This window comes from Anser anser (assembly GCF_964211835.1).
Source record: "Anser anser genome assembly, chromosome: 1".
NCBI classification, from domain to species: domain Eukaryota; kingdom Metazoa; phylum Chordata; class Aves; order Anseriformes; family Anatidae; genus Anser; species Anser anser.
In genome coordinates this window covers 140,889,867-140,904,670 of record NC_139720.1, presented here as the reverse complement: position 1 = coordinate 140,904,670, position 14,804 = coordinate 140,889,867, and the positions used below count along the sequence as shown (strand labels likewise).

General features: G+C 39.2%; 1 protein-coding gene across 2 annotated transcripts in view; it reads right to left on the bottom strand.

Moving 5' to 3' along the window:
- The window catches only part of ATP10A (ATPase phospholipid transporting 10A (putative)), a 113,979-nt gene that overhangs the window by 15,320 nt on the left and 83,855 nt on the right, over window positions 1-14,804 (bottom strand). For both annotated transcript variants that reach the window (XM_083847825.1, XM_083847826.1), the window contains 7 exons: window positions 14,322-14,539; window positions 12,741-12,935; window positions 10,721-11,282; window positions 4,333-4,436; window positions 4,034-4,160; window positions 1,670-1,854; window positions 12-333 (listed from right to left, as the gene is read on the bottom strand). In XM_083847825.1, the coding sequence (XP_083703951.1) occupies window positions 12-333; window positions 1,670-1,854; window positions 4,034-4,160; window positions 4,333-4,436; window positions 10,721-11,282; window positions 12,741-12,935; window positions 14,322-14,539 (1,713 nt within the window). The remainder of the gene's footprint in view (window positions 1-11; window positions 334-1,669; window positions 1,855-4,033; window positions 4,161-4,332; window positions 4,437-10,720; window positions 11,283-12,740; window positions 12,936-14,321; window positions 14,540-14,804) is intronic.

The following is a 14,804-nucleotide window of genomic DNA, read 5'->3' as shown; positions in this document are numbered from 1 at the left end:
GAGATATTTACCTATTGCCAAGGTCATTGCTTTGAGTTTGTCTCTGACTAGTTTCACTACCATGCTCTTTTGGAGTGGGGTAGAGCGACAACACAGTACTGAACGGCATCGCTTGGCTAGTGCAAGAAATTTATCTTCTAGAGTAGGTTCCAGGGCATAAGCTAGAGTCCTTCCATCAATCACTAGGCCCAAGCTGGAAAGCACAGAGGAAGAGGGTGGATAGAGAGGGGTGAACCCAATAGTCATGTTTCCAGTAGCTTCGTCTATTGTGTTGTTTGAAAATTTAGACTCTACGCATTGCAGACACTGCTCCAGCAAGACAGCACATGTCTCCTGAAAAAAAATTCAAAATAAATATGCTTGAGAGAAAAGAACATGTATTCAAACATCTGTGTTTGCTGTATATTTAAGAATAAGGAATATGGAGAATGTGTAATATTTGCTGCACTGTGAAAGTTTTAATCTCTAATATTCTTTTTCTCTATTAGCTCTTAACACAATTTTGGCCTAAGATATGACAGCAATGAAGACAAGAAAAGCTTAAAAACTCACTCATCTTTAACATGCATTATTGTATGCTAAACTAATTTCTTTTAGCTCCTTCTCAGAATAACAGTGTCGGGGAATGATATAATCAGTATCAGTACCAAGTTAAGCATGGTGATGAGCACCATGTATACGCCTACAACTCATATCAAGTAGTTAAGCATTGTTAAAGGCCAATTAAAGGTTATTTAAGCTGAATTATCTGTCCTAGACATACTCAACTAAGAGATGTTATTGAGAATATATGAACATTTAAAATGAAATGCTACTGGTTGTACAGCAAAGTATGACAAAAAACGAAAGATCATGGAAAGTCAGTTTACCAGTTCAGTTGATACACTCAAGAACGGAAAATGCTGTTATCTTTTCTTCCTTTTCGAAAGGAATTGGAGCTGGATATTGCTGGCCTACCTCTCCTCTGCTGATCTGAAGTCCAATTTTATCACCCCATTAAAGGACTATAGCACTATCGGTCTGGTTCCTTGTATGTTAGACCGTATCAGTAAACTGTGACTGTCTGGTTGCGACAAGTTGAGCACAGGAAAGATCAGTAATTCAGAAGAATTAGAAAAGGTCCGTTAGGAAGCAAGTCATTAATGTAGATGTGGTTTTCTGACTCAGAGTGCTAGCACTGAAATTTAAGCACTGCTTCTATCTCCAGAGAATAAAACACCCGAGAAAACATGAGTGACTGAGTTATCTAAATATTACATTTCAGTGGTGTAAAATAAAGCAGAAATTTTCAATTCATTTTTTTCTTCCTCAACAAGCATTTAATAACAGGCTGTTTTTGGCGCCAATAAGCAAAACTAGGGATGTTTTCAGAATGCAAAACAAAGGCAGGCATTTATGTTGTTATGGCATGTTTTCATTCATGGTGGATCCCAATACACACAGTTAAATGTCTTCAGTAAGTTTATGATACATGACACTACAACTTAGAAATAGAATTCACTGAAAAGTATTCAAAGACATGTCCTACCTGAAAATTACGGTTGAAGCAGGAAAAGAAGAAAAAAAAGAGGGAAAGGAAAAAAAGCCATCAAACTTTTAATTTTACAAGTTGAAAATAAAGCAAAGCTAGTTCACAAATAGACTTCAGTATAGTACTGGATCTGCTTACTGGTGACTCAGCATTCAGAGTGATGATTTCCTCATCATGATCTAGTAGCTTGCAGGCATACGCAATATTAACAGCTGTTTCTTGCTTGTCTCCAGTAAGAACCCAAATCTGCAACCCAGCTTTGCGCAAGTTTGCAATGGTTTCTGGAACACCATCCTGTAAATGGTCTTCAATGCCAGTTGCACCTAAACAGACAGAAAAAAACCAAATTATTCCATGTTAAATAAGCACTTAGAGTTCACCTCAAATTGTAAATTTGGATTTTTCAAAAAAAACACAACAGTCACTTACACTGGGAAACAGCTACACTAAACTAACAATGGCTGCAAGACTGCACAGGCAGCTTTTTAGAGGTATCCGGAAGGAGCAGAAAGCAGCTAGGGTAAACATTTGCATCAACAGTCAACAGCAAATCCAGAATTCAAAACTTCAAAAGCAACCTGATGCCACTTGTACCATCAGTGGTTCACAAGGCTGATGTGTCTTTACTTATTGTTTCTCTGCTCTGTATCTTTGCCATTTCTTCTGAATGGTGCTTGAAAAGATCCTGATTCTAGGAGATAGCTTTTTTCTAAAGGGTCTTGACTGCCTTTCCTCAACTAAAAGAGGCCTGGCCATTAGAGATTTCTCCCTTTCAAAGAGGAATGACAGCAGAACTGCAGCTTGGCAACTGCACATTGGGCTTTAGACATAAACCTCTTCCTGCATTGTTGCTGCTTTTTGTTCTTTCAGATAGACACTGGTTGCCCAACAAGATGTAGTAGAGAATAAATTATAAATTTGTTGGCCATGATGTGGAAGTAAAACGGGGCTTTTTCATACTTTCAGTGTATCTTCCTACTTGCTTATAATAAACTGAGTATCTTTCCTATGCTTTCATAAATCCATTTTCAAATACTATAGCAAAAGCAGCTGAGGACAAAATTCAGTGTCATCACCGATATGTCAGTGCTCCACTGAACTTCAGAGTGGTTTCAATGCAAGGACATGTAAGCCCTCACTACTAGAACGTGGAGATGACAAACATGCAAATTACCTTGAGCAACAGGAAAAGGAAAGGAAACTTCTGTCAGCTATTTATTATTGCTGTCGCTGTTGTTTGAACAAAAGCATTTTAGCAGTAGAAATCCTCCCAAAGTCTGAGCACCAGTCATGGAGGTGAAAACACATTCTTAGTGCAATGTGATGAAAGCTTTTATTATCTAAACAGTGCACAAAGGAAAAGACATTCCTTTACCAGACTCACTTTTTTATTCCCAGAACTGAAGCTTAACTGACCACTGCAAGACCCAAACCACATTATGAGGTTCCTGGGTAACAATTCCTGGCTGAACAGGTAGTTTACTTCTGGCTAGAGCTCACTTACTAATCTCACAGTTCAATTTCAGTATTTTTTTACTGAGCCAACAGGGACAAACATGGTGGGATTTTCCCAATTAATGTGGTCAGAACTAGTCAACTCATGGATCCCTTTAAGTCAGAGAGAAGCCTTGCTTCTAATCCCAGAGCAGGTATCTAAATCCGATCAAATGAACTGCACTTTCTATTTTTTTCTCTCTCCTCTGGTTATACAGGGAGCCTGAGAGATCTAGAGTAGACACATCAGAAGTTGGTTGACGTGGATCTCGCCTCCCAGAGACAGGCATGCTGGCAAATACCGAAGGTTGTTAGTTCCATCAGTGTTATGACTGTCCCAGTGCCCTTGCCAGAAAAAGCAGTTGGATGTTTGGAGTAATAGTGGATATATATATACAATTCAGAATCTCAGTGCTTTCTACATCTCAGCTGAGCAGAGAAATGGGATGACTTTGTCCTCGGAATACATTTTACATACACTGATCTTATCTACACCATTACAAAGTACCGCAATCCCCTTCCACAGAGCACACAGGCCCCGAGAACACGTGCTAAACTTGATGTATATGAGAGTTGATGCCTCTCACAACTGCAGTTTATGAGCTTTGCTTTATGAGCATCTCTGGTGCCCCTGGAGTCATGGAACTCTCTGACATGGTAAAGTGGCACTAACCCAAAGAAATTCTGTAGACAGGTTTCGGCCAAGTCCTCCTCCTACTTAGAGCAGCAGTTCCCATTTATGATATTGTGTCAAATGCATCTCTTGTTTAACTCCGCTCATTTCACTAGTGATAAAATGATTGCAGGAGCAAGGAAAACGGGATATGTCTGCTACATTAATTATAATCCCATTCCTTTGTGGTGCTGCACATGACAGCTACAACAAAGTCCAAAAGAAGCTAATTTCTGTACTGTCACAAAGCATTTAAAGGAAAGAATGGATTTCACAGCCAAGCTTTCAGAATTTTTAACACATTTTAACTTCATGTCCAGCTCTCATTTCATTACCTAGCAGATGCAGATTCTTCTCTATCTGCAGTGCTGACTGAAACAGGAGTTCTTCACGATTTTCCATAGAAGATTCTGCTTCCAAATGACTTTTTAACCAACAGGCATACTCCTCTTTGCTGAGAACCTGTTTAAAAGAGTATGTGAGGGCACAGGCAAAGTGATGCAGATGTATTCATACTTTACTGAATAAAATGAAAAAGAAAGCTATAAATCAAGAACAATAAATTCATAAATGTCTTCAGTAATCTTTGTCAAGACTCTCCTTAAAAGTGAACTAAGATCCTGCATTTACTTACTCTTTTTGCAATGCACAGGGTCCGCAGCCCATCCACAGCATACAGATTAAGGTAATTCTGGGTTTTGGTTTGGATTTTTTTTTGATGTTTACCCCGAGGGTCACCTAGATATGAATAAAAGGTGATTGAAAAATAACAGCAGTTGAATGGCCTCAGAGAATAGAAATGTGTCTACAGTACTTACTGTACCACCACTTTAAAACTGATACTTTTAAAGAGCTGTTGATATCTCCTGGAAAACTTTCAAGTCAACCATTCCATTTAGAAAAAAATCCTATCTTTTTGTTCTATCTTTTCTTTCCTCTCTCTTCAAATGTCATTGTGAATTTGTGTTAGAAAGACTGTCTTTTTCTTACTCCTTAAGTATTTGTTTGTCCTGAATACTTTGAGAAATCATGATAATCTTCACAGCAACCAATAATGTCAGAAAGAGAAGTATGATTTCAAATAGAGTATTAGCAAAGGCTTCTGTACATATCGTTATGTGCAGAAAAATGATACTTTTAAAAATAGCACTTAGTTTTCCTCATAGGTTAATATCTCAAAAGAAAGAGAAATGGTGCTCTGTTTTGTATATCTAAGGATATGAAGGTACTAGTACTACTGTTAGTACTATATGGATACTACACTACTTACTGGTCTGAGTCAATGCAAGAAGTTCTGGGTGTGACTTTGATTTCATTCAAAACACAATTTACATTTATGCAGACCTCACAGCTAGTTCTACCTTGAGTGCATCAGCACAACTTCCACTCAGTTTTTTTCCGCCTTAAAGCCATGTGTAAGAGTTCAGAATTGGGACTGAGCCTCTGATCCTTTTCTCCCTTTAGAAGGGATTGTTTCAATGTGCTCGCACTGTGATCAAAAAAGATTAATGAATATGACGGTAACGCATTTTGTTCCATCTCATTACCTGAAATGAGGTCTTCAAAAGTTAAAAACAGGTGATATGTATCTTTTTTATCATCTAGGATCAAGACAGGTTCATGTACAATGTACTGTCATAGCGACCTTCAATAATACGAAATGCAGTGTTACTGCTAAAGGAAACTGGTAAGTTTTTAGATTGAAACCATTGATGGGAATGACCGGTACCTTGAGGCAACTTTCCTATTCTCTGATGTCATCCATTTTTTTAAAAAAAAAGTCTGCATGTTTTTTGGCTTTGTAGAATCATCTCAGGATTATAATTCGTAATTGGAGCTGTTTCTTAATGCACTAGTCGTGTCACTGGTATTTGTACTGTAGCCAGTCACTGAGTCAGGTGAGCACTACTCATCACCAAAGTCTGAGCGCTTGCAGAGACCTAATATAGATGATCTGAGCTGACCACTGGATGTCCTTATCTCTCTCAACTGACCAAACTGAGGACCTATGGTCACTATGCCTTACCATAAGCAGTTAATGTAGCTATCTAAATTAGATGATGTGAATATCCTATTGTTTATACTTTTCAGTACCCATGTTCTCATCGTGCAGTCATACTCAACTTGATCTTGCTATATGTGACCGTGTGTACACATATATGTCTATCTATACACATCAACACTTTCTTATTTATACAGCAGCACAGTGCCTAATTGGGCATTCGGAGGCTTCAGTACATTTAGAAGTACTGTGTTCAGAAGGACCTTGACAGGCCAGAGAGCTGGTCGGAGAGGAACCTCATGAAGTTCAACAAGGGCAAATGCAGGGTGCAGTACCTAGGGAGGAATAACCGCAAGCACCAGTACAGACTGGGGTCTGGCCTGCTGGAGAGCAGCTCTGCAGAGAGGGACCTGGGAGTCCTGGTGGACAGCAGGTGAACCATGAGCGAGCAATGGGCCCTTGCGGCCAAGAAGGGCAATGGTGTCCTGGGGTGCACTCAGAACAGTGTTGCCAGCAGGTCAAGGGAGGTGATTCTGCCCCTCTACTCAGCCCTGGTGAGGCCACACCTGGAGCATCGTGTCCAGTTCTGGGCTCCCCAGTACAACAGGGACATGGAGCTACTGGAGAGAGTCCAGAGGAGGACTGTGAAGGTGACTGGGGGACTGGAGCATCTGTCCTAGGAGGAGAAGCTGAGAGAGCTGGGACTGTTTAGCTTGGAGAAGAAAAGACTGAGGGCAGACCTCACCAATGTGTATAAATGTCTGAAGGGAGGGTGTCAAGAGGATGGAGCTGGACTCTTTTCAGTTGTGCCTGACAACATGATAAGAGACAACGGGCAGAAACTGAAGCACAGGAGGTTCCGGCTGAATATGAGAGGGCACTTCTTTACTGTGAGGGTGACAGAGCACTGGGACAGGTTGCCCAGGGAGGTTGTGGGGTCTTCTTCTCTGGAGATATTTAAAAACCCTCCTGGATGTGATCCTGCACAATGTGCTCTAGGTGATTCTGCTTGGCAGAGGGGTCGAACCAGATGATCTCAAGAGGTCCCTTCCCACCTCAACCATCCTGTGATTTTTGATTCTGATATTGTAGGAAGGAAGGGGTTGGGTGTTTGGAATCCCAATATTCTTTTTTTTTTTTTTCCCTGTTACCTCAACCATGTGTCAGCATATTTCACTCTCTGTATAGCTATTTTGTCACCTTTAAAGACCGTTCCATCTTCTCCAGGTCTGCAAAGCTGGGAGTGCACACACCCAGCTGTTCCTAAAGGACTCCAGAAAGACTGGGGTATTCCATGCATTCCTCATCTCTAATTAAAGTCACGTGGCAAATACTGGTAGGAATATCCTGGTAGGCCTGTCTATGTATCTATTAATGCTACCTATGCTATTATACAGATTTTCTCGGATAGTGCAGATGTTTTACTCTGGAAGAGCATTCCTATGAATATTACTTGAAATTGGAAAGGCCTTTCTTACACTGTAGTTTATGGCTCCAACATACACACCACAGGTTCCTGCAGAAGCTATTTAAGCAGCTCACAAACAGATTCATCTACAACATACAGCGGAAATATACAGATACTGAACTGGCAACCTAAAAGTTTCATTTAGCTTCTTTTCTATCTGTGCATAATAGTCTTTTTGGCATATGCGAGTTGGCTGTACAATAAATTATTATTTTTTTTTTTCTGGGAGAAGTACTGCAGCACATCTTCTTGGAGGCTTCTTGTATGACTGAATCAGCCTTTTTTCACTTTAAAAGAATAAAGTAGGCAAGCACTGTTCCTAATTTATTGTGATACATCACTATTCTAGAGCCAAATGCTGTATTTCTTGCATATCCCACTCAGTCTTATGCTACCGGCTGTTTCAGTCACTCACTGATTTCAAATGGTGCAAATTTGAAAAGGTGCTTAAACACAGCAAAAGCCATTTCTACCTACTCTAAGGTTAAGTGGCGTTAATCACTTCAGATCTGTCTGAATACCATGGGCACTAACACAAGATCATAATGCTTCAATGAACAAAGACAGTAATTCTCTACAAACAGAGCTGTGCACACCACTTCCCATGTGAATTCTCAATTCCAGCAGCAATGACTGCATTTCTCTCCTCTACCAGCACACCAATGCGAGCTAAAACTCCTGCTAGCTCTCCATATGCCTTATCGGCCTTATCCAGAGATTCAGCTTGGGCTCAGAAGTTAAAAGGGGGGAAGGGATCTCTTACAGACAAAAATCCAGTTGTGGAGATTCTTTCTAGTTGGGGTGATGCAGTTCCCATGCTTAGCAGCACGACCGCATGCACTATGGAAGTGAAAACCAGTAAATATGTCTTCTAGAGAAGAATGATAGAGAGCTAGTGGCATTTTGCTTGCTTCATTTCCTTCCATAATCACAAGCTGTAAAAAGCCAGCCCAGTCATTGTTTTCTCAGTGACTTATGTTCACAGTCCCTGTGCGAGCTGGTTATTGACTCAAACAGTAACTTTCTTATTTATGAACATAGAGACTGTTGAGATAAAGTAAAAACAATATGCTTTTGGGAATCATTTCAAGGCTTTTGAAAATATCTGTGTGCTATCAGAAAATGTCAGCTTTCAGAGTCTCAGCTAGATATACAAGCAGAACGAATGGAGGGAATTCAGAAACTTTCAAGTTTTGAAGCTCACGGTGATTTTTTTATTTATTTTTTTTAATGAGATACAACTGAAGCTACAACACAGTGCTTTTGCATCTAATTTTGGGCTGTTCCTTGTGGCATTTTAAAAGGTTCTTCCTCAGAAACAGAAACTTTGTGTTTCATAGGACCCAGTTGTGCAAGGAGATTATGGACACAGCACTGCCTCGATCTTTCAGTCTGAGAGCACAAGTATCACTAAGCCTCAAAATGCACACTTGACTTGTGTACAATTTACACATCCCTGAGGCATTAACATAGCAAAACAAGAGCACTGGGATTAGCTGTCGCATTGATTCACTTATTGGTCCATTACTTAAAATGATAAATGCCTGAATTCTTGTAATATTTACATTCCCCTTCACACATTCCATTATCAACAGAGAACACCACAGACGGATCCAGCAATATATATATAATATTCATAGCATAAATCCTTGGAGGACCCCTCTACTCGGGGAATACCTCCCTGTAGCGTGAAAAAGAGGCATCTCCCTCAGGAATTTACAAAATGTCCTCTGACATTAGGATACAGCAGGCAGAGACTCTGAGTTCAATTCCATGAGTGAAGCTGTTCAAGAGAAATGTCAAACATTTTTCAGACAGATCCGCTGAAACTCACAGAATTACTGAAGCCAGCAGTGGATCAGATGGCTAGAAATTAAGGGAAACTGCTTATGAAGTTCTAGTGACTGCACTTTACATTGCTTGCAAAAGCAAAATATACTAAAACACAGTTCATTTTGGGCTAAAAAGAGAAAAAGAAAAGCACAAACTCAAAGCATCGTTCAATTCATTTGCCTGTGAAGGTGCTGAAATCACCGTATTTGCCCAGCTATGGAATTTCCTCGCTGCTAACAACACACAGGAAACCTGCTCCTGCATTTCTGATTCACACCAACTTTTGTAATGTTGCCGCTGGTTGGTTTCTAGCTGGTCTTGTTGCCCACCTAAATCCTAGACCCACCTGAATATTTGCTCGAAAATTCTTCCACCCATTGTATCTACCATGAATGTACACAGTAGTTTCAAACATAGTCTATACTATTTTTATTTTATGGAGGTGAAAAAATATTTGAGACTTGGCATAAAATAATCATTTCATTTTAATGCTCAGTTCTCATTCTGAGAACTCATTCCCAAACACTGTTTTCCAGGTATGTTATTAGTATTTCTTCTTAGTACTCCAAATTCTCTGTCAGTTCTTTAGAGGGAAACAAGTTTCCAAAGATGCTGTATGTACCTTCTGTGATATCAGATCTTTACCAGAAAATTATTCATGAATACTTTGTTGTTAGTTATGGACAAGTTGTTCTTAATTTTTTGGCTGTGCTTTGATTTATGTCGCTGTAAACAGAAAAGTAATGCCAACATTTTTCTGTATTTCATTAAACTAAAATTACACAGTATAAGCCTTTCACAATTGTTTACTCCAGCTAATGTCAACGTAACCACAAAGTCAATGCACTAGTGAAACACAGGAAGCACCTCTAGCACTTTCGGGTTCTGTCCATTCATACTGGGGTAACCCTTAAACACTCGATTAAATTCAGTGTTGAACATGCAGTAAATTAGATGCAAACTGATTCATGCCAACTGACGCCCCTGTGTTTCCGCTAACTTCTGAAATCTTACAGGGTTTTTCTTGAATTTAACTCACTACAATTAGTAGCTATTTAAAGTTGTCCCTGTTTCATGTGACACCTGGGTGCTGCAGACTTTAGGGAAGTAGTCCATGTTCACCTGTTCACAGCTACACGTCTGTTCTTTACCACTATCTGACGCAAAAAAATTCTCATCTGAACAGCATCTCTCCTTATTTTGTCACTATCTTTCTGTTCTGATGTCTGATTGATTCACAGTGCCCTTTAGCATCATTGTCAAATGCAACACAAAAACTTTGATTTATGCAAACATATTACAACAAAAGGAGGTGAAGACTCACAGATTAAACAAATAGGGGAGCTGGAGTAGGAGCCGCTTGAGTTTCATATAAAATACTGAAATAGCCAAGCACTGCCAGGCAAGTTTTCCTGAAGAAATTTGCTTTGGCAGAGTTTCAAGAAATAATAGTTTCAAAATAATGTTTGCTTGTAGAAGTTCTTGTACTGTAATTAATTTAACTAATTCTTGAAGGTAAAGAACCAGTAATTTGTTACAGAAAATTTGCTATAATAACAAAGTATCATAAAAGAAGAGAGAGGGCTGCCATTCTACCATTCCCTGTATTCACAACAAAAGCAGGCAGGTCTACATGCTAGAGCAGGCAGTAAGACGTGAGTTTTCAGCAGTAAAGCAGAACCACCTCCCCCAGGCCCCAAGGGTGAGTAAGAGACATACCTGAAGAACAGGGTAGAAGAAGATCCATAATAACTGAATCTGCTCCTTTAGTGTAAACATTTATCTCATCTGTGAGAGGATGTCTGACCACTACTGACATCCTCTTCCTGATGGAATCAAAGCCCAACGTATGTAATACTTCAAAGTTTAATATTCCCAGGTGAGGTAGCTCCACTGATACCTGGTCAGACAGCCTTCCAACCAGAGAACAGTTATATGCCCTTGCTGCATAGACGAGAGCAGCTTCATCTGGACTCTCTGCTTCATAACGGAGTTCTCCTTCCTCAGGTCCACTCCCTACAGGTGTCCTGCCTTGCTGGGAGCTGTAGCCATTGTTATTCATCTGTGCAGAGTATGCCAGCTTCTCTTCCAGTTTTAATAAAGTGCTCTCAGTAGATGTAGATGAAAGAACACTTAAACCACATCTGTGCATTGATTTATTTGTAGCTAGACTAGATGAACTGCTGCTGTTAGATCCAGAGGTCAAGCGACTGGGAGTGAATCTTCGGATGAAGTCTTCTATGGTTTTTACTGGAGATTTTAGTTCAAATCGATCTCTAACCTTGAGAAGCAATGAACAAACCAATGAAAAAAAAAATAAAGTTGCCCAAGAATTTAGACAGTGACATTCAGTCTAAGTAGCTCCAACTTAAAAGGAGAATTTCTTTGAGAGCAGAAAGTAATGGCATTTGTCATTTGAGAAGGGAAAGTAAATGGACAAAACTGACTTACTAGCAAAAAAACAACAACAACCTAAAACTTCAGAATTGTGTCTCCATGTGAAAGCATGTATGCTTGCATTTAAAACATTTTTTCTCCTTTCACCTCCTCAGATATGACTAATGGATAGACAGTCAGTGTTGGACCACCACTAGTAGTACCTACTGAAAGGCTATTGTTAGCAGGAAGCATTGGCATTCTTTGTGCATATTTGGTGAAGGTAGTAAAAAATACACTAATGCCAGAGTTTTCTTTTGAGAAGTGTGGTACCAGAAAAGTTTTATGAGAATATTCCAATGTCAGTGACGTCTTTAGTAGCAACATATTATAAATAACTTCTACTGTCTTCTCTTTTACCTTCAGTTCACTTCAGTTTATCACTTATCTTAGTTTATTTAAATCTTTTATACAATGTTATTAATTGCAATAGCATATTCAAAGTAATATATATTCAATTATTGTATAACAGTGTAGCATTCATAAAGCAGCAGAGTTTACCATTCTCCAAATGCTTCCCTGGCACAAAATCATGTGATCTTGCAGACTAGTTCAATTTTTATTCCAATTTGGAACAGAAACAGATCTCAGAATTTTCTCCAGAATGGAAATTCCAGCTGTGGGCTAGCTCTAACACTACATTCCACTATAGCTTTGTCTTACAGATCATCTTGGGATTGCATTGTTGAAGTTCTTATTCATCAGCGATACTGGTTTAGGCCAATTCAAGCATTAGTGATCATCATTTCTCACAATGAGCTAAAGATGCATCTTTTACACAGTTTGAAAGATTTAAGCAATGTTTCTCAAGCATATTCTCTTTAAAACTTTTTTTTTTTTTTTTAAAAATCTGACCCTTTTCTTAATTTAATCCATATTTACAAAACATTCACTGACAGCTTATATTCTTTTCTGGGCAGCCTTGCATATTTACAAATTTGCTTCCACACAGACTTGCATACTTACATATATACATATGTATGTGCATATACATATACACATACACATATATATATTTATCAATTAAGTTACAGTACACGAACTCAGGAAATTTTCGGAAGTACCTTGAAATTGTAGATGAAAGCATATCTCACCCTGAAGGTAAATGAAATAGTCAACATGCTTCATATAACCAATGCTTAACTGAACCTGCTCATTCACACTGCACTTCTAAGAGTCATCTTAGAACTAGTTCTAGTTGTTTCTCACTAGAACAAGCAATTTTCATGTCTCCGTCTTAAGAGATAAATTAGTATTAATAGAAATGACCCTTAAACTCTATTTTGCTGTTTCTTTAACCTACCTTCTGGCGGGGCTGATTTGGTGCAGTAACCACAACCGTATTGCATATAGTCAAAGCAATGAAGAAGTCAAAAATGTCACATAGTTCTGGACTCAGATGGGATAATGGCTGTTCATGGCTCCTCATGATCTCCAGATGCTTCGCACATTCATTCACCTTTTCTAACAAGCGAGGATCTGGTGTGATATCCTTCTCCTAATAATAAATAGTAGTGATTAATATCAGTGATTCTGCATGTTTCCAAAGCAGCATCAAGCAATCAAAGCGTCTGAAACAGTGTCAGCACCAAGAGTTTTATCGTGGCCTCATACCACGCAGTGGAGGTGGAGAGGACTGTAACACTCCCATTCTAGACAATAAACAGTTAATAATGAGGCTACTGATAGAAATGGAAATGTGAGTAACTGTGTTGTCAGCTCTTTTCCCTACTAATTATAGGGGATAATTATACTGGCAATATTCATCTACTTTGGGGATAGTGGAAAGGGGGAGAGTTACACACTAATATTCCTCTGCTCTCCTGCCTGTTGGATTGTTTGTTAGAGATCAAATACTATCCACACATTTGAGAGCACTTTGTGTGTTTTTTATACGGAAACACAGAGCACTTTCCACTCTATTTCATCAGCACTTTCCACTTCTTTCATCTATTTCTTGTCAGAGCCAACTCCGGTATTCTTTAAGATACCAGGATGCTAGGATACAAAAGACTAATAGATAAACCGAACTGGGGCTTTTTCTTCGGTAGAATCTTATTTTATCTGCTGATGCTCAGCAGCTGATGAATATGAGCAACCACAGAACCGTGTGTGTAAAAAGTGCAGCTTCAAATTGTACTGAAACAACTTACTCTTGACTGAAATCGGGAAGTTCCACCACTGCAAACAGCATCTTTCTTTGCCCATATTCATAGTTTGTTTTGAGGGTGGATTTGTGTCAACAGTACAACAATACAAATCCCTAGATAGACAAGACTTGGCTTCTCTGCTCTCCTATTATGATTCAGCTCAGGCAAAATTTCCATGGAATTACAATAGCATAAAATAATTAACCAAAGCAAAGTTGTACGGACACAAAATCATTTGAAACGTAAAGTTTCTTTTTTTTTAATACATGTGCAATCCACTGATATTCTTGAATCACAATAAAAATTATGCTGTTGTGTATGTCAGCAGTGTCTAAGAATGGAGCATTGCAGTCCAGCACTTGTTAGTTTTAAAATCCTCTGACAAAAAAGAAAAGGAGAGGCATAAGCAGAGCAATTAGAATCCGTTATCTCCAACCCTATGCTACTCTCAGCTTCTGTAAATAAAGGGGAGGCATACATTTTCTTTTCAAAATCAAAAACAAAGGTTTCAGATTCTCTTTGCCTTTAGATTGTTCCTACAGAGAAGGTATTTAGATAAGATCTATGGCTGCATTTGGTTGTTTTTGTATAAACTGAAAGTACAGAAGAAAAAATGCCAAGATGAAGTCTATGAGAGGTACGCAATGCACCGCAGCTTTCTTTATCTTTCCCTTTTCAGGACATTGTTCTGTTAAAAGATACAGGAGGCTGCACATTTAGTTCTTATGACTTACCATTGGGCTACTGAATGCAGTGTGCTTCGAGAGTATGCTTGCTCTTTTTGCTTCAGCTCTGCTACCAGTGCGGCGGTGGGTTTTGGTACTCTGGCTTCTGTGGACTACTTTGATGCTCTGATGGCTACAGATACTGTCACGCTGGGATAAATTTCCTCCTTTGGGGGCTGCTTCTTCTTCCTCGGAATCAGGTTCTTGGTACATTGCTAACCGTTTGGCTATCAGGAAAAATACACATTGCATATGTTAAATGTAGCTGAGAAGGAGGGAAAAGGGACATGCTGACTTTGTTGAAGCGATTTGGTTTTACTCTTATACTGTGCTTTCCCAGTGAGAATGAATGATTCCATTATCAGGGGATAACAACGTCCTAATTGCCTGGTAGTATCTAAGGGAGGATGCAGATAACATAATGAGAAATGTAATGCAATGCACGGCCTCCCTCATCATCACACTCTCTGTGAGGCAGTTAGACTCTGCGGT